Source organism: Etheostoma spectabile, chromosome 4 (genome assembly GCF_008692095.1).
Source record: "Etheostoma spectabile isolate EspeVRDwgs_2016 chromosome 4, UIUC_Espe_1.0, whole genome shotgun sequence".
NCBI classification, from domain to species: Eukaryota; Metazoa; Chordata; class Actinopteri; order Perciformes; family Percidae; genus Etheostoma; species Etheostoma spectabile.
Window position 1 is genome coordinate 27,134,620 of NC_045736.1, and position 27,334 is coordinate 27,161,953.

A 27,334-nucleotide genomic window follows, 5' to 3' on the forward strand; every position below is an offset into this window, starting at 1 on the left:
TTTTTTTTTTTTTTTTTTTAAATTGCTTCTTGAACTGATGTCTAATCTTTAGGCCATTCTTTCTTCTTACAGGTGACGATCAACATGGCTACAACATTCCTGAGATCCGAGCTTGTCCGGAGCTAGGTGACTTCCTGTCCCTGCCGGAAGAGGAGCTGGCTCGCTCTAACCCTTCCCAGGCTCCTGAACTTGTGCGCAGGTTGTTGTGTGACTCTTATATGTTTTTATACCACAACTCAACCACGCCACTTTCAAAACTGAGCCATCAGGAATAGTAAACGCATGTGAGGTTGAGAACACTATGTTCCCATAACAGTTCCTTAATAACCTTGCATCTCTGCTTAATCTGTAAGATTTTGTGTTGGTTATTACATCCAAACAGCAGGACCTGAAATATATGCTTTTGACATCATGTGGTGGGAAAATACAATATTGTTGAAGAGAAAAACAATTTAAATGCAGACATTTGACTATAAATGATCGTAGTCAACGTTGAGGTACTGTAGTTATGCAAGGAGAGACAGAATGAGCAGGAAACATATTACACTGTAAACTCATTGTCTTATTTATTTCTTGAATGTCTTACTGTTATTACACTGATAATTTAAACCAACATGTAAAGATAAGATGTAAATATTTAAAAGAAATTGACATTAAAGGCAATACACATAAATGTATATAATCTAGTGAATTTTTTTTTTGCCTATTAAGTTAAAGTACACTCAAGCACTTGTTGACATACTCCAGTGCTGACACATTGCTGTGGAGACCCGGCTGTGTGAGAATACTTGGTGACATGTTTGTTTGGTGTTGCATAATTTTAACTCGTGCATTATCAATTGTGAACTAAAACACCTGAAGCCTCCACGTCCTATAAACTACATGCTTTTATTTTGGTGGGGCGTCACTTTAAAACCAGAAAATTGGTAAATGTAGTCCATGTCCTTTTTGTATTGTACTTACTGTGTCTAGCAAACACACATACTTTCCTTATGATAAATCACTGTCTAGCATCATGTTATTTTAGCAGCCATTGTGGAATAATGTATTTCAATCAACTACATTTTAAAACCTTTTTATGCTTAATCTTATACTAAATGTTTAGTCTACAGGATATATTATGGACTGCAGTGTCCTCTTGTGGAAAGAAATGAATATGCTTTAACGTTATTCACTGAGATCCACCCTCAAGTCTCAATCATCTAACAGAAAAACTTTTTTTCTTAACACTAGTATGTATGCAAGCCCACCAAACCACATGAGTATACATTATTCTCATAACCTCTGAGGGTTATTTGCTTGATTTGACAAGGTAACTTAGCTAAGTGAGAAAGAAATTTTGGCTTCATTTAAAAAGTATTTAACAAATATTTAAGTGTAAGCTACCATGTCTACCATTGTCTAAGGTATGTATTAATAAAATAATTTGTAAAAATTGTGTTGTGGGCTGCTGTCCTGTATATTTAGATTTGATACAGTTGTACAATGATCATCTGTTTCAAACAGTCAAACACCTTTTTCATTCATTATCTAAAGAGGATTATAAAGATGAGACTGAAACCAAATTTTTGGGACATTTCAGGTGGTTACAATTCTGAACAGTACCTTTTTTAAATTTGAATTCACTCAGCAACTGACTAACTGAATAGCTTTGCCTTTGAGTTGTTACAGGCCTCTTGGTTATGGAGGGCAAGAGCTCTTGTACGTTACGTGCCACACATTCTGGCCTATACCATGTTTGAAATCATTAGTTTGTATAGCTTGTCGATATGCTTATTCACTAAATGGCAAACCGATGGGTATATAGCCTATCTGAAAGGACAGGCCTCTTTGGACACGATGGTGGTGAGAAATCATATTACTAGCATTACTACAAATACCATGTACAAAGAGCTGCTTTTTCCTTTTGCTATTACTTCTCAGATCAATTGAATACAAACAACAAACAGATAAACAAGTAGAGTACTGAACCTTGAGCAGCTTGTGCTCATGATAGGCGACATGTGTACCCATCACTCAGGACAGTGTGACCATCGTGGGCATGAAGAGCAACACGTTTTGGTCAAGAGGAGGAGCTACGACTCTACCATTTAAATTGATGCGCATGCGCATTGGTGTACAATTGGGACTTCATCTCTTACACAACTGTGTCTTTCTTCATTCTGTCTGTATCTCCTCGCCGGTGTGTGGTAACCCTACTCGTTACCCTTTTTTGATTTTTCAATCAAACAACGTTTAGGAAATGAGTGGGGACCATTCCCACAGTGAGGACCAGGTAATGTCATCACTTGTGCTTGACGGGTACAATTGCTACCGTTTTATCTGCTTGGTTTGACAAGGTAACTTAGCTAACTGTGAATAGTCCCTGCTAGCGCGGGTTAACCGAGTGTGTTTGTAATGTTAAGCCAACTCAAATTGTTGTTTACAGCGTCTTGACACGTTTCATCGCGTTCTTATTTGTATTGTTATGGAGAGGTACTGTCTAGTTAGCTTCCAGGCTTGTGTGGCTAGGCATGAACTCCGAGACAAAGTGGGGTAACGCCACATTTAATTTTGCGTTAGCTGTAGCCAATGTTAGCCGTAGCGGCTTCGGTATCAGCCATATTACCAGCCAGCGTAGCAAGCTAGCCTAGCTAGCAGGGTAGCTAACAAACTCGCTTTTCCATCCAGCAAGTTCAAAGTTAGTTAGCCGGCTTATTAGCTACTATGATATTTAACGTTCATCTGTTCTTTTATTTTTCAGATTGACGGTGGGTCTCGTTTCAATGGTAAGTTTGTGACATGAAGCTAACAAGTTAAAGGATGATTTCTCTTATATCTATCACGTCTTCACTGATCAAATGTAACGTTACGGTAGTTCTCAGCAGAGGACAGAAATGGCGTCCAGAGACTAAGTCCTCTGTCTCACTCACAAGCGCCTATTGTTCAAAAGGGAGGTCTATTAAAAGCATTTCCTCAAATTATTTTCTTGATTCTAATCGTTCTTGGTACACACCTCGAGGTGTTTTATCTGTTTATCGTATTAGAATTTCTTGTTGGGGGACTTTTAATACCATATTTCCCACCTGAAAGTGAGGGTTTGGGGGTTGAGGACTTAGTCTCTGCGCCATTTTCTTTTTTCGGTGTAGCGGCCTGACTGTACTGCAAGCTGAACCCAGGCTGTGAAGTGCAGATGGCTGTGTGAAGGAGAAATGCGAAGGCATAGTGCTTCATTAAGATCCCACGTAGTGACCAAGATTTGACTTATTTTTCTTTATTTTTTCAAATAACGTAGACAACGGTAAATGCTTTTTAACCGCTGGAGAGAGTACACCTGTTTTAAGTTGGGTCCACATTTACCAGTCAGCACATGTCATCAACTTGAATTGATAATCACATAAGTTAAACGAGGTATTGGATATTAGAACATCTTGACCGTAATATATATAGTATAAAGTGAGTCCGTTTTTAGAGTTTGTGATGCTATTATGATTTTTGTCCAGATAAGCTATAGAAACTTATATCAATCATACAAGACACATCCACGTTTATACCAAATAACTAGGACTAACTTTTTAATAGGATATAGACTTTAAACCCCAGCAACAAGCATGGAGTCATGATCTGCTATCGACTTTTCTGTTGCTAAAAATCATCGACACAGATGTACCTGTCAACCTTTTTTTGTCATTCATCACTTCTAGCTGGTGATAGTCATTCCCTTCAGACTAAACAGTCTGAAACAGAGCATCTTCAGGATGGCCTGGCTCAGTTGACAATTGTCTGCCCTCTCAACCATTTATCTACTAAAAATTATACTCTTATGCATACATTTTGGACCGTTTAGCACATGTTCCCTAGTCAGTCACAGGTCATATTTCTTCACACAAGTGAAATCTACACAAATCTACTCCTCTTTGTGCCAATAAACAATAACTAACAATCAAAGTAAAACTCTAAGTTTGAGTCTAGTGATTTTTTTTTTATTTTTTTTTATTAGAACAAAGCACTCCATAATCAGCACATGGAGAACCAGGGAAATGTGGACAACTTGATTTTTAGGACATGCTAATACACTAGGCTGTTACCTGCCAGCTCTGCTTGTGACAGGTGTGCTTTCGATTTTTTTTTAGATTTTTTTTTTTATAGTTGACAGGATTTTCTCAACTTGTTACTATATAATTGTGTATTATTATAGTGACACAGACGTTAATGCATTTACCCTTATTAATCTAATTTAATGCTGACAAATTTCACATTCAAATGTATATACAAACTCAATTTTTTTCATTTTTAAGAAATGGAACAATACGCGTCAGTGATTTCTTTCTTGCAACGAAAATGGCTGCCAAACAATGAATGTATGCAATACCTTTTAATATTTTGAAGTGAAGTTATCATACACAAGTTAGTCTAGTCTAATGATTTTCTTTTGATGTATATGTTAAGTTTAAAATAAATATGAGAAACATAGAAAGGTTAAGCATTTATGTCTCGCTACTTGATAACAGACTTGTACTGTAGGAAACATGAGTGTTTTCTTGCTCCTCCAAAAGCCTCCCCTCGATGCATTAAGGGGTTGGAAGATCCTCCATGATAGATGGGGAAATGATGTGCAGGTTATGAGGAGAGAGAATGCAAGAAAGCCAAAGTTAACGTAATGAAAAGCACCCCAGGTCTCTAGCTTTGAACCCCCTAAAGCACGTTGACTTGATTTTCCATTGTATTTTTTTTTTTTCCCTGCTGTGGTTTACAAATTAAAGAGGGTGAACTCACTGGCATGTTTCATTGTCCCAAACAATGGGCAGTAGGTGGTGCTGTGCTACTGTGTAATAGATTTTCAGTACATTAAATTGAGATTGTGGTGCATTTTTAGACCTTTTGTGTCAAATTGGGGGGGGGGGGGGTGTTACATTACCACCTGGTTGAGTGCATGTTTGTCTTTGCCATTGGTATATAGGATTATACTATGGCCCTTAGGTAGATGTTGTACCTAATGTAGGCTCACAACAATCCTACCGTTTATTCAGTTCATTAGATTGTTTCAGTCAACATTTCCTTTCACTCTTGAAGATATATATTTTTTTTTTTTTTCAGACTCTCACAAGCATAAAGACAAGTATAAAGAGAAGGAACACAAACATAAGGACCACAAGAAGGATAAAGAACGGGAGAAGTCAAAGCATGGCAATAGGTAGTGTGTGCTTTCATACTCATGCATAGAGTGCAGGTTTCTGCTCGAAGTAGACCTTTTTTCCCTCGTAAAACTACCTACATTTTGTATTTTTTTGTAACTAGCAATCACAAGGACTCGTCTGACAAAAAACACAGAGACAAGGAGAAGGAAAAGATGAAGCACAAAGATGGCAGCACAGACAAATACAAGGACAAGCACAAGGAGAAAAAGGTGAATTACCATGCACATGATTCATTAAAGAAGGAACACATGGTTGTGCATGTAATATTGGGATTTTACTGTTCTTGCAAACTTCTATAACAAGTGTGTCTGTGTATACTGAATTGGTCTCTCAATGGGGTGGATGTTGAGGGCAACTGGGCATATAGCAATAACCATAGACATAGTCTTGGTAACTCCTATCATAGTGCTATGAAAAGGGGGTTGGGAATAGGAGGGTCGCTGATCATTTGGGCTTTAACAATTTAACTTTTTCCAGATGAAGTCCATTGATGTTAAAGTCAAAAAGGAGAATGGCTTTGCCAGGTATTTCTTGAATCTATATTTTACTCTACATTTTACCCAAGCACTATATTTATGCTACCTGTAGCATTCTTAGATGAAGCCATTTCTGTTTTCTTTTGCAGCCCTCCACAAGTGAAGTCTGAGCCTGAGGATGGCTTTTACCACTCTCCTAAAAATGAGAAGTCCCTAAAAAGGGAAAGGGACGATGATAATGAGTGAGTAGCCTTTAGTCTAATACATGTCTTCCGTTTCTCTATTTCATAGGATTGGGGTATTTTTTTATGGTTACCTGTGACCAAATTTGTAACACATTGTTTTTCAGCTCTGAATTCAAGCCCAAAAAAATTAAGACTGAAAATGACAAGAAGGCCAAGAAAAGGAAACAAGATGAGGTAAGCAAAGTGGATGTAGAATGCTAACTTGTCTAAAGCACAAAATGAGAGACCACCTGAAATTGGGATTTGTGTTAATTGTGCTGGAATTCTTTGAGCAAAATTACTTTTGCTTTTTGTTGTTATAAATAGGACATTAAGCCAAAAAAGACAAAAAACAAAAGAGAAGTCACTGATGGAAAAAAGAAAGCAAAGAAAGAGCCAGAAGAGAAGTGGAAATGGTGAGTTATCCATGCCAACCAGCTGTACGATATCAACATGCTGATCAGTGTGGGGGTGGAGTATGGATGTATGTATAGCTGTATTACGTGCTATGGTTGGATCAAGTACATTACACACATGACTTGGTTGTTTTCTAGGTGGGAAGAAGAGAGATACACAGACGGCAGCAAATGGAAGTTTCTGGAACACAAAGGGCCAGTATTTGCACCGCCGTATGAGCCTCTTCCTAGTCATGTAAAATTTTACTATGATGGTAAGACTATTTCCCTATGGCAGTACTCAACTTTTGCATTAGTCAAGGGTTATATCGTTGAGCCGTGCAATGGCATGTCAGGGGTGCACAAACGCACCTATTTTATTTATTTTTTGCACCTGTTAGGTAAGCCCATGAAGCTCAGCCCAGAGGCAGAAGAGGTTGCCACATTCTTTGCCAAAATGCTTGACCATGAGTACACCACAAAAGACATCTTCCGCAAAAACTTCTTTAAAGATTGGAGGAAGGTAGGAAGAAAATACACTTTAAAAAAAAATATATATATCTGTGTAGAATCGTGTTCAGTGTGGAACTGTTCAAAGATTTCTGTCTTGTCATTGTGCGACGTTTTGCTAATACAGGAAATGACTGCAGAGGAAAAAGCTAAGCTCACAGATTTGAAGAAGTGCAACTTCACTGAAATGAGTGAATACTTCAAGGCTCAGTCGGAAGCCAGGAAGGCCATGACAAAGGATGAGAAACTGGTAAACTACTACATCTATCAAAATTAGGAACTGAAATAGTGGGCCACACAATATATCAATCGACCTTACAGGTTTTTGACTGAAAGCATTGGTCAGACAATCTCACCTGTGTTGCCTTTTTTGTTTAATATAGTAGTTGAAAAATTGATAACGATAAAATGCCTGTCAGCCACACCAGCCCTTGGCCCCAGTTCAATATTACTTTACTTCACACACTGACAATTGAAGCTCTAAATAAATCAGTTACTCGAGGTGAATTGTTTAGAACGGCAACCATTCAACATTACCACCAAATTACCTTTTTCATGTGTTGAATCAAATTGAATGCAGTATGAATTTAATTTTTGACACTGTCTTCAAATTGAACAAGATATAGTTCTGATGTGTTTTCATTCCTACACTTGGTAGAAAATAAAGACGGAGAATGAGCGCCTCTTGCAAGAGTATGGCTTCTGCATCATGGACAACCATAGGGAGCGTATTGCTAACTTCCGCATTGAGCCCCCAGGGCTGTTCCGCGGCCGTGGAGACCATCCTAAGATGGGCATGCTGAAACGGCGCATCAGGCCTAAAGACATCATCATCAACTGCAGCAAGTGAGTGAAGGTTATTTATTTTAAAAAGGTGGTGAATGGATGTTTTTAAGTGAGCATAATAAATTGATGTGCTCCTCATAGGGATTCCAAGCACCCAGAGCCTCCCCCAGGCACTAAGTGGAAAGAGGTTCGCCATGACAACAAGGTGACATGGCTGGTGTCGTGGACGGAGAACATTCAAGGCTCCATCAAATACATTATGCTGAACCCCAGCTCTAGGATCAAGGTGGGCTGAGTTCTTCACTAAAAGGAGTTTTTGATCTGGTTTAAAATGAGTCTCCAGCCAATCCAGAGTCAACGTTGCCCGGTTTCATTCTGAACTTTCAAAACCTTGACAATCTGTTAAGTGTGCTCCACTGGAATGTAAATATTGAGACTAAAATGTCCCATTACTTGCTGTACTGTGCAACAACCTCCTAATTTAATACAAGACTGTCTGCCTGTTTGACAAACATGGCCCCATCGGTTCCTTACTCTATTGTTCACGCTGTTTGTCTGCAGGGAGAGAAGGATTGGCAGAAGTATGAAACGGCTCGTAGACTGAAGAAATGTGTGGACCGTATCAGAAACCAGTACCACGAAGACTGGAAGTCTAAGGAGATGAGGATCAGACAGAGGGCTGTGGCACTCTACTTCATCGACAAGGTGAGGTGCATTATTACTAGTGACATTATGGAGTTTATATAGCTCTAGGGAGTTTAATGCTAAATTGCTTTTTAACAATGATCGTAACTTCCAAGTGGGGATTAGCAGGTGTAGTAAGTACTAGCTGCAGAGAGGGTACATTCTTTGTACGCCGGCTTTAATCCAGCTGTCCTGATGTGCTCTAGCTGGCTCTAAGAGCGGGTAATGAGAAGGAGGAAGGAGAGACTGCGGACACCGTGGGCTGCTGCTCGCTGAGAGTTGAACACATCAAACTCTATCCAGAGAACGACGGTCAGGAGTATGTGGTGGAGTTTGACTTCCTGGGTAAAGACTCCATCCGCTACTACAACAAAGTCCCAGTGGAGAAAAGGGTAAGAACTGTAAAGCAGTCTTTTTCATTTTTAAGTGTACATACTTTGCCTCTGTATTTATTTGTGTTCTGCCTTTTCTAGGTATTTAAGAATCTTCAGTTGTTTATGGAGAACAAGGAGCCTGACGATGATCTGTTTGATCGCCTTAATGTAAGCAAATTGTAACCTGGGAATGGAAACTATAAAATCTTCAATTTTTTTAATACAGTTTGACAGAAAATTTACTATTGCATAAATGTTTATTTGAAGAGACTGTTTCTAAAGGAACTGGTGTTAATCTTTTGGCACTCTGAAACCAATATTTGTACAATGATTTTTTTTTTTTCCCTCCCAGACTTCTGTTCTGAACAAGCATCTTCAGGAGCTGATGGACGGTCTGACAGCCAAAGTCTTCCGTACCTACAACGCCTCAATCACCCTGCAACAGCAGTTAAAGCAGCTCACAAGTGGTACGTCTCCACCTGCAGTCAAAGGATCTAAAACCACTCAAATCAGCTGCATTTATTCCCATGTACATTGTTCGTACAAATTCATGATTTGGGGATTTGTTTCATTTTAAACATTGAAACATTTTTTTTTTTTTTTTTAAGGTTAGGAATATGCTTGAGTTTGAATATACTCATTAAGTGTTTTATCTACACAATCTCATAAAACTTTTTTTTTTTTTGTCTCTTGGCATCTCACACCAGATGCTGACCAGTCTGTGCTTATGTACCCTGACATTTTGCATTTCTAGTAACAATTTAGATGTGGTGATCTAAGCTTTGATAGGATGCTCTAAACCAAAGGTTTCCAGACTAAGGGCCGGGATTTTTCTCTTTTAAAAAGCTGTACAAACCCTACATGTCTAGATCAATAGAAGGTGCATACATTTGAATTGCTTGTTTGAAATTAATTAATAGTTAATCCGGCTGTGGCTACTGTCATACTTCCTTCTGCATACAGAAATCTTATTATACACACTGTGTCTTTCCCTAGCGGATGAGAACATTCCAGCCAAGATCTTGTCCTACAACAGGGCCAACAGGGCTGTGGCTATCCTGTGTAACCATCAGAGGGCTCCACCAAAGACATTTGAGAAGTCTATGCAGAATCTGCAGACTAAGGTAAGCATGAGGTTTCATTACTCTTTGCCACTATACCACTTATTTTTTATATATCTATTTCCCCCCAATAATTTGAACTTGTTCATTGTATGTCGTGACTCAAAGGGTGTAATCAAAGTAAATGTTCTTTACATTGCATTAGCCAGAATAATTTTGGGGGATGTTAATGGAAAATATTTTTTATCTAGAAAAATTGATGTCACAACAATTTCACACTGTTTTTATTTTTAAATGAGCTCCCTGACACTTCCAAATTTTCATGTTTTTGTTGTTCAATACAAACAATTTATTTTTGAGACTAATCACTTTGTCTTTTTTTCCCCCCCCCTTCTTAGATTGATGCTAAAAGAGATCAGCTTTCTGATGCCAAGAGAGAACTTAAGAGCGCCAAAGCGGACGCCAAAGTACGGAGAGATGAAAAATCAAAAAAGTAAGTATCTAAAGGTTTGTCTCTCCGGTGAACCCGGTTGACCATAGTTCTAACCTTGTGTGGCGCTTGTCTCTCCTGCAGAGCTGTGGAGACCAAGAAGAAGGCGGTCCAGAGAATAGAGGAGCAACTGATGAAGCTGGAGGTGCAGGCGACCGATCGCGAAGAGAACAAGCAGATTGCTCTCGGCACTTCCAAGCTCAACTATTTGGACCCTCGCATTTCTGTGGCTTGGTAAGATGTATTTAGATTCAAATGTAATTTATTTAAATTTTTTTATTTTGGCACTTTGAGCACTATAATCCCAGTCCGATCTATTTCCGTTCTATTGGAGGGAAGGCAGACACCTCTATGGCCAATATGCCCAACATTGGTCAACTCGCACCAAAACTATCTAGAGAATAATAAATAGCACTACAAGTAAGAGGAGAAATATGTATTTTTGATATTGTGGGTTGACTGTCCCTTTGTAGAACCACGGTCCCTTCCCTAAAATCTTTGTTGGACAAAGGTGCACAGTTAATGCAACGAGGAACATGGTGCTTACATAATGACATGCGCCTGTCATTTGTCTGTCCTAGGTGTAAGAAGTGGGACATTCCAGTGGAGAAGATCTACAACAAAACCCAGCGTGAGAAGTTTGCCTGGGCCATCGACATGGCAGATGAAGACTTTGAATTTTAAATCCCAATATGTGGTTTAAACTATGATACACTTTTTCTTTTTTTTTTTATCGGATACTTGTTCTTTTAGCTAAATCGACTTTTGCTCGACGGCCAGACCTGATCAGGAATTTCAGACAGCAGAGACACGGTAAGACGAGATGATGAGGCCATAATGAAGTGGCAGGATGGTGTTGTGGGTAGTCTAAACATCTGATCTGAGATCAGGCATCAAGGCTGAACTACACCCACAACTGAGCATCAAGGCATAGTCCCAGTAATTGGAAGACCTTTTTACCTTGTCTCCCTCCCGTCTCAAGGACACAACCTGACGATGCCTACACTTTGAACTCTGTGGTCCTAGCTACTGTATTCAGCAAAAAAAAATGTTTTCATTTGATTTTCTCTGTTCACTTGCTTTGTATTTTAGCCCTTCTATGTATTAATGAATTCTATATTTTAATAGACAAAGTTAAATCGAATGATCTTCTTAACTACACCATGCGCCTTTTTAAGGAAATGGATATGTGAGCTCTACTTCGTGTGTGTGCGTGCGCACATGGGTGTATGAGGGGGCTCGGCCATGAAATTGTTTGGGTGGATATTTTAAACTGGACTATGTTGAATTGTTTAGCATGAAAGACTGTCTGGGCAGGCAAAGGGGAAAATACTGCAACCATGTCAATATTTACTTAAGCAAGCAGAATGTGAATATTTAGTTTTACAGCCTCCATCAGGGACTTCTTTTCAGTGTAAATGTGAACCAATCATTTTAATCCTTTAGTCGCAAGCATCCTCTGAATCCTTCTGCATAGTTTTGTCTACATCGATTTTTAACTTAATTTAATAATTGTCTCAAGAAAAAAAAATCCCATATCTGTTACTTGAAGATGATGTATTTAAAGTCATTAAATGGAAAGTGTTTTTCTTCCCCGACGGATATGTGAGGGATATCAACTTTGCCAAAAAAAATCACCAATCTGTTACAATTTTAGACAGGTTTTTTAATCGTGTAAAGATTGAGGATGAAATAATGTAACATTTAATGTGAATTCAGTTCATTTTATTCCACTTTTATGATAGGACAATTGTAAGTAGCTGTAAAGTCAACATCCTATTCCTGTTTTACCTTTTGTCATAGCCTTTGATCATGTTTTCTTTAGTTTTATGCTCATTGTAGGTTGAGAAAAAAATAAAACCCTACAAGTAAATGAACTGTTTTTGTTAGTTTTGTTTGTTCCTTTCCACATTTCTATTGACCAGAAATTTACTCTGACTTTATCAGGGGATTGGATTTTGAAGACAAGTGTCACCCAACCTGAATTATCAAAACCTCCGCCTATGACACGCGTAAGGGTTAACAAAATGTAAAGACAAATGAACAGTTCTAAGAATGGAATACATCTATTACATCATTAATCCATGTCATTTAGCTGTAGTTTATTCCAAAGCGACTTAGAATTACTATGTGTAAGAGGTTGCACGCCTCTGGAGCAACTAAGGGTTAAGTGGCTTGCTTAGGCTCATGTTGATGTATTGAACTGGGAAATTAACCCTGATCTCCCACACCAAAGGCGTGTCATATCCACTGCCCAATTCCCACTCAATGTAATCCTCTACATTAAAAAACTCAAAGTATATTGTATGTTAGAAACTGAGCTATGGTGTGACTGGAATCATTGCAATCCTGTACATTTGTGTGATGCCTCCAGAAGGATTTTATTTCTCCCTGTAACATCTGGCTGGCCTATAACCCTTTTATTTGTCCACGGCGCACACCCTTCATTAAATAGAGAAGCTCTGGTCACCATCTGCATACATACTTAAAATTAAAATACCTCACGATACACCTTGCAGACAAAATAAAACTTCTTCTGCAACCATTGCCTGTGATGGAAACTAAAATTTCCTTCCCCATAATTCAGCTTTCAACACCAACTGTATTGTCAACTACTCACCAGCAGGTGGGGTTGTGTGCATTTCTCCAATCCCAGTGCATAACATGCAACTTTCACATTCATCACACTGAATAATTTGACATCCATGGCATAATTCATATTCACTCCTGGTGCAAGGTGCTGAGCAAATAATACCACGTTACTGCTTGGTGAGTATTCAGTTTATTCTGTAAAGATTCAGAAGTGTAGAAAGGATGATACAACAGTGCTTCATGATCAGACTATTTCATAAAAGTGATCATAACACCGTAAGTCCAGATTCCACTATCTCAAACCAAAATAAATTTGTAACATTCGACACAAGTGCACACACTGCTGGTAGGAGATCAACCTCCAATTTCACTTTGGATGGTATAGCACCGTTCTTAGCTATTAGCAGCTTGACAAAGATGCAGCTTAATAGGATTCATGTAGTGACTGTATGTTTATATAAACACAAGAAAATTCAGAGGAGAGCAAAGATCTCCTCATTTGGCTCTCTAGCTAGCACAATATTTCACTCTGTCAGTGTCTAGGGATCAAATTGATAATTTAGCTTTAAACAACATTTCGCCAGTAACAATATTAGATATAATGGCAGCTTAAAGTTAAACATCTCCAAGTGTACAGAAAGCAGCACAAGATTTTTTTTTTTTTTCACAGATATAGACAAACAATCACCATTGATGCACTGGCAGGTTTTTTCTTTTTTTTTCTTCTTTTTTTTTTTTTAGGACAGCACGGTAGCTGGAAAGCAAGGTGATGGACAGACGGGTCATATAAACATGGACAGAGCTGAGTAAGGCAACATTAGCGTGACAGGCTTCTCTCTGTTCAGCTTGCAGGGCAGTGTAGTGTATTGATCTTGACGGAGATGTCAATACCTGTACTGTGGGGCAGTGGGATTTTTAGCATTGCTGTCTTCATTAGTGCATTGTATATAGTCTCTTGCGGTAGCTGAACTGCAAAGTGATTACCAACATTTATACAGATCTAAATAAACCATGTTTGATTGCATCTGGACTTACAGTGACTATAGAAGAGTAAATAGAATTGAAAAAACAAATAACGGAAAAAGTAAAATTCAAGGCAGTGCTGAAATACTGGTTGCTAAAAAAGTAAAAAATATCACAAAGCCAACAATAAGATTTCCTTGACACGTCTTTTGTTTGTCCAGTCAGTACAAACCCTCTTTAGTGCAGTTTCAATCATATATATATATTTATCCCTCTGACCCCAAAAACAACATCTCTCAGCCTTATCCTATCTTTGCTCATTCAAGTCAGTTTTCCAGTCAGTGTGCGTCTTTTCTCTTTCTTTGATCCCTCGTACTGACCTCATTGTGCACCCTCCCCACACAACCACAAAGAAGCACAAAATGCTTAAACATCACAGGACTCAAAGGTGAGAAGTTCTTTCTTTTGACGATGGCAGGAAGTGATGGCAGATGGAAGAGGAGGAGGAGGGGTGGGGGGGTATTCACAGTTACAGTCAGAGTCCAACGGTCCAGCTACAATCACATCTGCTGTCATTATGAACACTCTTTTTAGACCACGGCCAGGGGAGCGAGCCAGACTTTACACATCATGCTCCTCTGGCGAGATTGGGCCTGCTTCATTACACCTCCAGCAGCTCCATCCTCAGGCGATCCCTATCAGACACACACACACACACACACACACACACACACACACACACACACACACACACACACACACACACACACACACACACACACACACACACACACACACACACACACACACACACACACACACACACACACACACACACACACACACACACACACACACACACACACACACAAATTGTGAGGACCTCATTAAAAAGTTCCTGTTGTATTATTTCTATTGTGATGTGAGGTACTGGGAAGAAGCATTGTAAAAAGATGCCTGTTAACGGGTTAACTTGCCTCTTGGAAATCTATCTCACCAAAGACAATTGTCATGATTTATTCACATATATTAGCAGGCGCTCTAAATCTATAATTCAACGGACCAGACTCCTACTTATCTAAAAATAGCTTCTTAAACACAGACCTTTGATTGCCTGAATAAGCTACTCAGTATGAGTACCTGTACAGACTTCTCCTGCCTTCTTTTTACTGTACATCACGCAACCATGACTACAAACAACAAGCTGTCATGCTTTCATCCCTCCACCTGGCTTACATTGTTTTTGCTTTCTTGATGGATAAATAGCACTAAGCTTGTAAATGATCACGAGGCACTGTGAATGAGAAGTGTATCTTACTTTATGAGCTTTTATCCCACTTTGTAATTCGAGCATTATGACTGACGTACCTGGCCTGATTGGCATCCGTCTGTTTTTCAATGAGTGACTGACTGGCCACTGGCTGCTGGTGGTCTTCTGCTCTCTCTGACCAGGGATCCTGCAGGTCTCTCGGCTGCGCTGACTCTTCAGCTCGGGCTCGCTCGACGCTCCCCTCGGACGCCATCAGACCAAGCAGCGGAGAGTATGAATCCTGCCACACAACCCGCTGCCCTGAGTTTAGTCCTGCGTCTCCTTCAAGGTGTTTGTTAATGTCTTTCTCAACAAGTTTCTTTTTGGCCACTGGAGAGTCCTTTGGAGACTCGGCTTCAGCATCTCCGTGGCTCCTCATTTCCACTGTTACTGCGGGCGGTTGTTGATAGGTCTCCAGCCACTTTAGCTGCCCATTTTTGTGGCTGTACCGGCTGTCGCTGAACCAGCGCACCACCTCTGACTTGGGAAGGCCTGTCTGGACGCTTAAGTCCTCGTACTGCTGACTGCTGGGCCAGCGGGTGTTGGAGAAAATCTGTCGGAGGATGTGCAGCTGCTGGGGGGTCTTGTTGGCCCATGGGGGGGAGAAAGACGGCTGAGAAGCAGACATCTCAGCTGTATCAGACTTATGATCTTGGTGTACAATCTCAGATGTAGTATCTGGTTCATTCATCTTCAGCCTCTTGAAGTTGATCTTGATGGGGTCAATTTTCCGCTCTGGGCAGCTTCTGTCTCTAGGAAACGGGTCCTCCTCCTTGATGAGTTGCTGTAAGATTGACATGCCTTTTATGGGAAAGTCCTTGTTGCATTTACCCTCATCTAAAATAGATGAACTGCTTTTTGTAATGACAGTAGTGCTGGTGCTTTCAGTTGGGGATTTGCTGGCATGGTTCAGGTTAGGGACACTGTCATTACAGGTAGTACTGGGGTATTCATTCCTAATACTGCTGTTGTTGGTCTTGTGGATGTAGTTTTTGTGTTCATCGTCAGGCTTTGCGGCGTGGGCCTGCTCTTGTGGACTGACGATGCTGCTGTTATGATTGTTGCAGGTGATGTTGGATTTGCTGGTGTTATCGATGATTACTTGACTCTTGGTACTGTTTGAATCTTCCAATCCGATCGGTGAACTGTTGCTTTGGACATTTGTTTTCCCGTTGGTGTCAGCAACACAGCGCTCATCATTATTGCTAATGTTGGTAGAGCAAGTGGTGATGCTGTTAATGCTGTTGGTTGGGCTGCTGTTATGCACCGTTTTTCGGGTGACAGTCTCAGCACCATTACTGCTGCTGGAATAGCTGCTGATGCTGCTGCTACTACTGCAACTACTGCTGCTACTGCTGCTTCGACTGCTGCTGGTGCTACTGGGGCCACCGCTGCTTCCAGCCATGTCCAGGCCGAGACCATTGCTCTTGTCCAGCTCCACAGTGGGTTGAGTATTCTTGGTCAGTACCTGTGTTGTTCTAACTACTGATGGGAACTTTGGGGGGACAATTGGAGTAGAATACGAGACCCTAGTGACATGGGGGTTGGTTGACATGCTTGCCTGTGTGGCCATGACTCCGACAGGCCTGGTTTTCATATTGTTGTAGGGAACTTTGGCCATCTGAAAGTTTGGTCCTTTTGAGCCTTGATGGGCAGTGACAGTGTGATGGGTTACAATGTGATTAACGGGCCGTTGTGTAGTGGGTTGCTTTTGAGGTGTGCCACCCTGGAACACTGTGTTGAACATCTTTCTTCTGGCCTCTTCAATCTCTTCAGGAGACCAGCTTATGCCCTGCTTGAGCCTTTGGGCAGTAAACCACAGTTTGATCTGCTCTTCGGGGAACTCTGAGACCACCGTTAGGTAGCAGAGTTCGGCTTTGGTCGGGTAGGGGAACTTGCCAAAGGACGTCTTGAGAAAGCTGCTGGTGTCCATGGCGGCATTGTAGGTGGGGATGCTGCTGAGAGGGATCATCACCTTTGGAAGGTCTTTATTGGAAGCAGAGGAGGGGGGAGAATAAAGGGAGGGAGTGTGCTGGTGAAAGACTTGGTTGGACACTGTCGTTTTAGTCACATGAGCGACAGTGGTCCTCGGCATAGCTGGGGCGCCAGAAAGACTGAGAGCCCCGTTTTGGAGTTCAGGCACATTTGTCAGCATACTGGGGTCTACATCCTTTCCAGTGTCTATCTTCCGTACCTCCACGGTGTGAGAAACCACAATCTTTTTGTGCTCCCCCTTGGCTTTCATCATCTTTGCAATCTGTGTTTTGGTGAGGGAGATCCCAGATTCTCTGTTGTCTTCTCCGCTGTCTGTGAAGAGACTTTGCTCCACTGTTGTTACGCCATCCCTTATGTTGACAGTTAGGGAGGCAGTGACCAAGCCCTCCATTATTTTAGGGTGGGCGGTAGCGTTATGCAGAGCCAGAGCCTCAAAGCGGACAACTGATACCCCACAGTTCCGGCAGTAGAAAGTGGGCTGGGCCCTGAAGTCTAAGTGGCAGTTATGCATGTGATCCAAATAGTAGTTTAGATCTCTAGACTCGAAACGGCACTTTGGGCAGCTGTATGTACCTCCTTTCTGCATCTCGCTGCCACTTTCGGATTTGGAGGAGCTGTGAGAGAAACGGCCGGACTCTTCTCCAGAGATGCTGAGTATGCTGTCTTCTGGGATTGTTGGTAGAAGTTCTGGTAGCGAGCCCAGTATGATTTCCTCACGCACATGTTTGGATTTGGATGGTATCATGCAGGGTACAGTGGATTTTCTCTTGCTGGCCATTGTGCAGCTTTGTGTAAATGGTGTGAGTGATTGCTTGTCCGGTGTGATGAGAACAGAGGGTGGGTGGAGAGTGGAGAGGGTTGAATGGAGTTTAGTGTCATGGACCAGCCACTATGATATCACAGTGTTTCTTCATGCCCTCTGCCACTTCAGGACTCTGGTCACATGGACAAGTTTAACAGCTCCCAGGGAATCTGTGTGGAAAAAGTACAAGAAAGAGAGAGAGACAATTTTAATTTAATAAGTACAGAAAAAGAAATGGCAATATGATACTTGAACGTTGTCAAAATGACATAAAAAAACTGTTGTATATATTTAGCAGATTTATAGTCTATGCTTTGAGAAAATTCATGAAAGCATGAAACCTTCATACATGAAAGCCCCACACAGGGTAATAAGTGTAGGTGGAAATACAGTGTGATAAGAGTAGGTGGTATTTATCAGCAAATACAGCACTAAAGTAAAAGAATCCAAGGCTTTTTATTCTTCATTTTGCTTATAATCAAAAATGAAGGTTACATTAAATTACTGTACAGAAAGAGGTAAAGTGGAGCTTGCTCACTAGACAGATTTTTTCAAATGGCATCATCAGAGTTCATGAACATTATTATTAAAGAAGTAAAATCACATTTAGCTAATTTCCTAATTATCAAAAAAATAAATGTATAACATTAAATAAATCAAGGAAATCTACAAAAATTGAATCTTCAGGGCACCACGTTCACACACTCCTTCGATCAATGCAGCCTGTCCGTGTTTCTTCACTTGAATTTACAGACTCCACAGCCATAGGTGTGGCTCTTCTATTAAGTGATAGCATTTGCCCACAGAATTATATTTTAGCAAAAATAACACAACTCATGTAATAAAAAAACTGGTTAGCACCAAGATCAAAGCTAAAGTTAATAATAATAACAATACAAAATAGAACAATAATAAATGTGACATGCTATGTTTGAATTAGTGTTCTTAGTTGCCAGATGCTACCTGCCTCGCTCCAGGAAAGAGTTAATAGCAGTAAATAAATATCATCCACACATCACTACCTTAGGGATTCAGCACCTATTGAGTGGGATACACTTCACCACTCACACAAAATGATAGTGCTGGGTGTATCTAACCCTACCAGCTGCTCCACATTGTCTGCAGCAACCACAAATATGCAAAATATATGCACGCAGGTGCATGCGTTTGTCTTCAAAAAATATTTGGTAACTTCTTTTATGTATAGGTATTATAGTTTTAAAGGAGGTGATTTTTTCTTTTACAGGGGGAATGAATTGTATCTTTTTTTTTTATGTAATTAGTTCAAATATTGTCCCATGCTGTGGGCCAGGCTGTCTTGTCTTTGGTTTGACATATGAAGGTTAAATGACTGCTGGAGTGAGTGAGCATTTTAATGCCACACTTGGATGGGAGCCATATATTTTACATTGGACGTTACAGTGTACCTTTTACAGCATAATGTAGTGTCAAGAGGAAAAATCAGGTGTCTGTGTGTGTGTTCCCAGCAGTCAGCCAACAACAGTTCAGTTAAGGACCTGGAACATTCTCATAAGGTCTGCTGAGAAGGTTACTGCAAACACATCTGAAGCCTTTTACAAGCTGCAGGCTCAAACCATTTCCTTCTACACGTGTTCAACAAGTAGCATGGCATCACATGCATGCATACAGTACATACAATCACTGGATGCACACATCCATTAGCAAACCACATCCACTGGCCTTCCCTTCCTATAATACTCTAGTCACAAGGATGGATACAAATTGTCTCTACAGTCTTCAACATTGCTCTTGTTTTTTCTCTGCATTAGGAAGTGAAAACCATGCCCCAGTTCTCTTACCAAGGCACAATTATTAAACAAAGTCTGTAGGACAAGAATGCACTCTAGCCAGTGTTTCATTAGCGATACAGCTGGTTTTTATAGTCATTTTAACACAGGAAAGAACAAAACATGAAAACAAATGAGAAAAAACATCAAAGTGGAGACATAGCTTTGCACCCTCTGCCCTCCGCATGAACCTTTAACACAGACAGACAGACAGACACACACAGACACACAGAGACACACACAGACACACACACACACTCTGTGTATCAGTCTCTTCTTCCTTTCCGAGACTGGAGAAGTATTAATGTGCAACGTAATGCTAAAAACTAGACTCATCCTATCATCATCTATCTAAATCACTCAGGCTTTTCCTTCTCCTGCAAGCTTATTGTTTTGGGGAAAAACATCAGCTGCACAAATTCAACCATCATCTAAAACTTGGTTCCTGCTGAAATACAGCATACCTCAACATCTCAAACTGCATTTTGTTGTTAACAAAGAAAATAATTTCTCATACTTTCAGCACATTTTTTTTTGTCATGCTGCATTTGCACACAGTGAACAGCACTTTCACAGACTTTGCTGCATCCACGTGCATCATCACCACGGCCGGCTGGATGGTAAATAAAAGATGAACCTGTTCCAGAATTAAAACCCTCAAATGACTGCCCAACAGTACACACTGGTCCCAGACAGACTGTGACGTCCTCCTTGTATCTACCTCTTTTTAATTTCTACTGAAGGCTGCTGATTTCTGACAAAAAAAACAACTAAACAAAACAAACAAAGAGAAAAAGTAGGTCACCAGCATCTTATGCAGTAATCCCAGTTCACTGCATCCAGACGCGGGCATGTGCTGTATGTTTTCCCGCCAGAGAGGTCATGATATCCTCTGACGGCACACTCAATTAACCCCTGTTGAGGACATGGCGTTCATTGGGTTTGTTCCACTGAATGAGGGATTTAGAAGTCGGCTTTCACGCAGCAGAGGGATGTAGTCATGCATATCTGAAACAACTGGGTGAGAGATGTCACTATGCTATAGAACAAATCAGTGTTGGCTCAGTTTAGCTGTGCTGAAGTGACTCATTTTGTTTGTCCCACAGACAGCACACCGCATGTCAGGAGGTTTCAGAAAATAAAGTGATGGAGAAGGTAACTTGGTCCCAGCGGTTGGCTGTGGCTGGAGTAGCAGCCCCGAAGAGGGGACGCCGTTCTGTGATGATACAGACGCTGGCCTAGTACAGACGCTCTCCTTGCGGGGAAAAACGCACCACTTCCTGCATGAGAAAACCCAAGCCAAAAGTTGAAAAAGGTTACATAAAGAATCAGGTCACCTATCAAAAGAATAGGCTGCTTTATCTGGCGAGTGAGACGTGCAATCAGACACAAGACAACGGCTTCCCAGACAGGGAGCCATTGAATGGTTCCCTCTGAAAAGCCAGGCCTTGTGTTTCAGGGACGAGGTAGACAACTCTCAGACGATCACTGTCCCCAGTGTGTCGTATGTCCTTGCACTGGCACTGGATCTGTGGCACAAGGGGAGGAAACTCTTTTCATCTCAGCGGACCACGGGATTCATATCTGAAGTAAGGGAAAGTGGCAGAGCTCTCAGATGTGCTTTCTAGACACCCACGCTTAGCGTAAGCAGAGGGCCCTTGTTTGCCAAACTAAAACCACATCTGAACCATTCGACTTTTCAAAAAAACAAGCGTTTCAAAACAAATGGGATTAGTCTAGGTTTAAATATTGATGGGATTTACGTTCCGCCTCATTTAATAGCAGCTTTAAGATGTACAGGGGGCCTCCCTTATGTGCTGTTTTACTGTCATTTCCATAATTTTATATTTACATCTCATTAATATTTAATTATATTCTTCATATTTTCACATGGCAAATGGCTGAGTGTGCTACTCCCATTTCGGCAAAACCAATTGAAAAAAAGCAGCATGTATTCCCTTTCATCACCTCACAAACTGCTGCAGTAATTACAATATTTCAACAGAGAAAACATGCCCAATCTACAGCGGGCTGCTACCAGCGGAAAGGAAGGTAAGGCTGCAAAGACATTTAAATTTAATTCAAAACAGTGCACTGATTCAGTCACAGATTGCTGGGTCACCTACAGTTGACATTAACAAATCGAGATTGGCGTTTTTGTTGTGCCACCTGTCACATGAATGAGAATGTGAAGGCTGGAGGAGGAAGGACAAAGGAAGACAAAACTCAGACATTTGGGAGTGAAGTGAGAGGATGACTGATGATGATGACAAGCTCTGCTGTTTCAATATTCCTCCCCGCTGACATCTCGTAGGCACACATCTCCTCACACACTCTCTTCCTCACCTCCACGACATTTAGCACCTGCACTGTTCTGAAAATCTTTCCTTTTGAAATAAAAAACTGGCAAGGAGTTTCTTGACGCGTGAATAAGAGGGGAAAAAAACAGGCTTAAATTCTCTCACTTCTTAAAATATTTGTTTTGCGTGTAATTTACTTTGACAGTGATCCAATGTTGTCTTGCGAGTCCGCTTAAAAAATCTGCCAAAAAAATGACCCGCCGTCCGCTGAGGGTTCGGGCAGAGATGGGGAACTCCTGACAAACACATTTGAATGATCAACAAATCTCTTTAGCAGGAACATTTTAGGAACAATGTCCATTAAATAGATTAACGTCATGCAAGTGGATCAGCTGTACACCCAAATATAAGCCAGAGAGCAATTACGGTCTTGCACAGAGAAGAGATTGGGAACAATGGCGCCTCATTTATAAGGGAAACGTGATCCAGCGCTGGAAGCCTCTAGATGGCTGACTGTCGAATTGTAATTGTTCTTTTCCTGGGTGTCTCCTGTGCCCATTATGCTGCCACGGTGAACTAATGTGGGCTTTGTATTGACAGTAAGGGTGGACAGGTTTCCGTTTGGGGACATCTTTGCGTGAATGGCACTGTATGTTTGCCAGCATGAATAAGTGTCAGGCTCTAGTGTTACGTGTGCTGAAAAACAATTCAGACTCATCAGGGTCCTTAGCACAGTGCTAATACAACACACAAGTTCACGCCGTCTTCACCGCCTGGCCGTCCAGCTGAAGAAATGCTGTGGCTTCACTGTGCATTCTCCGTCTCCACTCACTGCACGCTCTAAATTTTTCCACATGGGTGTGTTTGTGTAAGTGTCTGAATGTCTGTGATGCAGGTGTTGTCAGCCATCTCGTCTTCCTCTTTCTCCTCCACGTGCGCACACACACACACACACACGCACACGCACGCACACGCAAACAAGCACACGCACGCACAACACACGCACACACACGCACAACACGCACACACACGCACACACACGCACACACACAGCAAACAAAAACACACACACACAAACACAAAAAAACAACACACACAACACCGCAGCAAACACACACTCCCCTTACCTTCATGACTGCAGCCTCATCCACTGGAGGAACCGTCGTGGTGCCACTCATGTGTTAACATGCCATGGCAACCCCTCTCTTCCCCTGCCCACCACAACACACACACAGTGGAGTCACTCGCCACACCCACCAACTTAAGACACACAACCACACACACACACACACACACACACCACACACACCACACACACACACACACACACACACACACACACAACACACACACAACAACACACACACACACACACACACACACACACACACACACACACCCCACACACACACACACACACATTCCTGGACAGCATGGTGCAGGACAAACTTAATCCACATGCTCGCCAGCCATCTTTGAAAAATCCATTCATGGGTCAAGCCTCTTTCAAACTTTGAGTGAGGTACTCAACAACGACTTGGCTTTTTTTTTTTTTTTTTTTTTTCTTAAATCGGGTCATGGTGATACACAAAAAATACCAGCTCCACTGTTCTTATGTTCAAGACGAAGAAATATTGCAGCCATACACACTGCAAATGACCTCTTGTCAGTGTTATTGTATTGCTCAGTGCAGAGGCCTGGAGACTGAGGCGCTACAGTACATACCTACTGCACTCTGCCTGTCTGAGCATCTTTTGTGTTAGGGTGAACGCTCACTGTTTAAAGCTTACATTGTTTTCCGAACCTTTCAATATGTGGCCCAGATGAATGCCAGTCAAAAAGAACATGGTGCGCAGAGAAAAAAAATCTGAGTCATGCATCCCTTTTGATGAATAACTTCTTCAGTTCTGTAGCCAAGACTACCGGCATTCATTTAGCAACTTAAGAAGAAAAAGAAGAAAGATGGCGACGTACCGCACATTGTACTGTCCATCCTAAAATGGCTGACATCACAGCCTTCTATAACTGCCAAAGCCTGAGAAGTGCCAGCTCCTGCTGACCAAACCTTTCTTGCACAGGACAGAGAAAGTGGCAGGGGCTCTTTCTCCACTAGCCCCAAGGCTTTTCCCCCCTCTCAGTGCTGGGGCGTTTCTTTTGGTTGGAACTGTGCAAACATGCCGTTTTAGTGAGGCTTTTGAGTGGTCTGGGCTTCGATACGACATTGGTCCAATGACAAAAGCAAAACGAAAAAGAATGAAAGACCCAAATAAAAGTGAACCTGTATACAGCGCCGTCCTTTCTGGTGGGATAAATAGGACTCTGCATTCTGGTTTGGAGAAATTTCTCCCAATTTGTTAGGATCATGAGGTATGCCGCTATTATGAGTGCTTGTTTGTATAAAAAACGGCTGTAAAATAGATCTGGTTGGCATTAGATTATATTGATTTTCTTCTCTGAACTTAAGGAATGTTATACACTCCATGTCAACTAAATCTGCAAATTATGACCATATGACCTCCCTTGGTATTCTCTGGCAGGGAATTCATTTTGAACTGTGGGAGGTGCCCCAAAACATAACATCTAAAGTGTTGTTAGAAATCAGAACACCAAATCCTGAAAAGTACAGTATTTCGAAATATGAGAGGTGGCATGTGCAGAGACGCTGTTTTGCTGAGGGGAGTGGGCTACATTGTGTCTGTGTATACACACTCTGCTGTGGCCAAAACGAAAACTGTGAGCTGTGCCTAATTGCAGGGAGTGAGGGATGAAAGGCAATATGCCTGGCCTCATTAGAGTAGTTCCGAGAAGGGAGATGGAAGACCGTTCCCAGGGATCCACAAAGGGAATTGACATTCCCCCAGTGTAAGCGTCCTGCTGGAGTGAAATCCTCCACACACACACTGAACTCACTGGGCCAAGCTGAACCCGATCTGCCGGATCCGCACAGCAAGAGCTCATTTACCTTTGTTCAGCCGGTCTTCACACACATAACACATGCCTGAAAATTAACTGAATCGGAGTGCAAAAATGTCCACTAAACACACTTGAAGTCACTCTCCATAGTCTAAACACCAACTCTCTCAGGAAAACTTCACTGGCAGACGTGTTGCGCAGTCATTTCCATGACCTACATTGTATATAACAAGCTTACATGGTTAAATAATTAAAATACCTTTAAAAAAATGCCAACGATCCACGCCTGAGCTGGCTGCTTGAATAATATGTTGTCACTTGTGTTATGGACACTGGACTCACACATCATCAACAGAGGATACATTAGTCAGCACAGAGGTCCCTCCCCTAAAGGCAGATGGAGACACATGGCAACCAGAGCTGGGTAAATATACAGATAGAAAATGTGATCGTACACGAACTGATATTTTTAATACATGCCTCAATGATAATCCACATTTTGCAAAATATCTGCGTGCTCCTGGAATGAGCAGCTCTCCTTACTGTACTGTATATGTTCCAGTGTGTGTGTGTGTGTGTGTGTGTGTGTGAGAATGTGTGTGTGAGTGTGTGTGTGTAGGGCAGCAGCACATGTTGGCAAAAGGAAGAGGAGGAAATGAAAGAAAGAGTCCTGTGCATAGAGATACAGGCCTACCTTTTTGCCCAGGAAAGAGGAAGAAATGTGTAGAGCGTGTGCGATCAATAGATGAAAACTGATACTCGGCATGCAGTTTGATCATCTATGGACTCGGAGGCTTCTTATATCAGTCAATAAGACAGCTATAGCACTGTGTTCAGAAGTCTTTCACAACTAAAAGCACACTCACACTCACAGCACAGTGGGGAAATACAGCGCGTTGTGCAATAAAATAAGCAGATACGCCACATTGTATAGCGCGAGAAGAAGCGCAAATTCAGCCAGACGGAGGATCCGTTTTTGTAACTGTAACAAACTGACGAGTTAACCCGTTTCACTCCATTCACAAGAGTGTGGGGCAACACACTGTCTCAAAGCCTACTTGCCAAAGGCAATCTGGCACTCTATATAACCTTATGAATATTCCCAAAAATCCTCCACCCCCCTCCTCCACCTACTGTCGCCATTTTATACATTGGCGACTTCATATAAACTGCCTTGACTACAGCACCAGATGAAAATTCAATATTCAATAGCGAGGCTTAATTTCAGTAAACAACTTTGGAGATCCCACCTCGCCAATAATGAGAGTTATTTGTGTTTTGGAAGAGGAGATGTGTCCTTACCTCAACAGTCGGTGAGGAAAATGGAATCCGACATTAATATATAAATGAATAATATTGGATTAGCTCCGATCGTTGCGTTTTGAGAAGAAGAGGAGGCGACCAGGGGGTGGGAGCTCTCCTCAAGTGAACCCGGTGAACTGGCGTGAACCCGTCAGTGACCACGGCAAGGTACATTACATTACATTACCTTTCCAACCCTCAGCTCCACTGTATAGAGACGGCAAAACAACTACGGTCGGCGGTGCAGGACGAGGCAGCTCCAAAAAAATTATAGCGAGTGTATTTCCTATGAACACGTGATTCGGAGCGTCATCCAAAATCCAAAAGCCCTTTCATCTAAAATTTTGGAGAGGGGCGGGGATGAGATGGGGATGTGTGTGCGTGTGAGTGTGTAGAACGGGAGGAGGGGGTATGTATACTGTGCCCAGTGCACATGTTGTTATAGGGGTAAGGCAATGCTCTAACAGATTGGGTTATGTATAGCTACAATGGCGCCGTGGAGCCGGGTGAACAGATGGATTGTATAAATTTGGGATTTGTTCAGTGTTCAGCGGTCTATCGTTTTTGTGAGCTTCATCATTCTCTTAATTGGGTCACGTTTTTTTTTTTTTTTTCAAAAGATGCCTTTCGTTTTTAGAAGAACAAAAATCTTAATGGGCTACTAAGAATATTAATCGTTGTGGGAATTGCCATTTAAAGCCATAAGCCCACAGGCTTAAAATAGACTTTTACGCACACGCGTAAAACCAATTTACGCAGATGTACAGTAAATGTACCCTAGTTGTTCATATACATTTTCATTGTTAAAAATAATCAGAGGTATTTTCTTTAATCTAATTACCAATGTTAGTTTTGTCTTGTTGTGCAGAATAGGGGATATACGCGTGTGATCCTCATGACATTGTTGGCCTTTTATGCGTAAAAGCGCAGAGGCCCAACGCAGACAGAAGTTTAGAAGAACTGTGTTAAAATATTTTGGAAGGATACTAAGAAAACAAATCAATAATTCATATCACCACGAGAAGTAGAATATATATTGTAGTAGGCTAATAAAACAGTAAAGCCCCTCTAAAATCACTGATTATTATGGACACGTTATATGTCTACTTAGAAATATAATATGACAGATTTAGTAATGTGTACACTTTGTGTGTGTGTGTGTGTGTGTGTGTG

The 27,334-nt window shown here is 41.3% G+C and overlaps 3 protein-coding genes across 8 annotated transcripts in view; 2 read left to right on the plus strand and 1 right to left on the minus strand.

Moving 5' to 3' along the window:
• Positions 1-1,291, plus strand: part of cyld2 (cylindromatosis (turban tumor syndrome) 2) — an 8,755-nt gene extending 7,464 nt beyond the window's left edge. Inside the window, exon 14 of the mRNA XM_032514311.1 lies at positions 73-1,291. Coding sequence (XP_032370202.1) covers positions 73-275 — 203 coding nt within the window. The 3' untranslated portion in view covers positions 276-1,291. The remainder of the gene's footprint in view (positions 1-72) is intronic.
• A 781-nt stretch (positions 1,292-2,072) lies between these two features.
• On the plus strand, positions 2,073-12,050 carry top1a (DNA topoisomerase Ia). Of its 3 annotated transcripts, none has more exons than XM_032512507.1 (21): positions 2,073-2,275; positions 2,744-2,768; positions 5,077-5,173; positions 5,278-5,386; positions 5,655-5,701; positions 5,803-5,895; positions 6,003-6,072; positions 6,205-6,293; positions 6,432-6,547; positions 6,674-6,795; positions 6,910-7,032; positions 7,441-7,628; positions 7,710-7,854; positions 8,130-8,273; positions 8,459-8,644; positions 8,726-8,794; positions 8,979-9,093; positions 9,623-9,750; positions 10,086-10,180; positions 10,262-10,411; positions 10,759-12,050. In XM_032512507.1, exons 1-21 carry the CDS (start codon positions 2,243-2,245, stop codon positions 10,859-10,861), a joined length of 2,247 nt encoding a protein of 748 aa, XP_032368398.1. In that variant the 5' UTR covers positions 2,073-2,242; the 3' UTR covers positions 10,862-12,050. The 3 variants fall into 3 exon arrangements, with proteins under 3 accessions (XP_032368398.1, XP_032368400.1, XP_032368399.1); XM_032512508.1 differs by having other exon boundaries at positions 2,111-2,254; positions 2,741-2,768; XM_032512509.1 differs by lacking the exon at positions 10,759-12,050 and having other exon boundaries at positions 10,086-10,184; positions 10,264-10,392.
• An 890-nt stretch (positions 12,051-12,940) lies between these two features.
• The window catches only part of zhx3a (zinc fingers and homeoboxes 3a), a 15,814-nt gene continuing 1,420 nt past the window's right edge, over positions 12,941-27,334 (minus strand). The window contains exons 1-4 of one of the 4 annotated variants that reach the window (XM_032512503.1): positions 26,162-26,455; positions 25,119-25,246; positions 15,101-18,008; positions 12,941-14,427 (exon numbers count right to left, since the gene is read on the minus strand). In XM_032512503.1, the coding sequence (XP_032368394.1) occupies positions 14,394-14,427; positions 15,101-17,814 (2,748 nt within the window). In that variant the 5' untranslated portion in view covers positions 17,815-18,008; positions 25,119-25,246; positions 26,162-26,455 and the 3' untranslated portion in view covers positions 12,941-14,393. Of the gene's footprint in view, positions 14,428-15,100; positions 18,009-25,118; positions 25,247-26,161; positions 26,495-27,334 lie in introns of those variants that run through there. The other 3 variants (XM_032512504.1, XM_032512502.1, XM_032512505.1) reach the window with 3 other exon arrangements.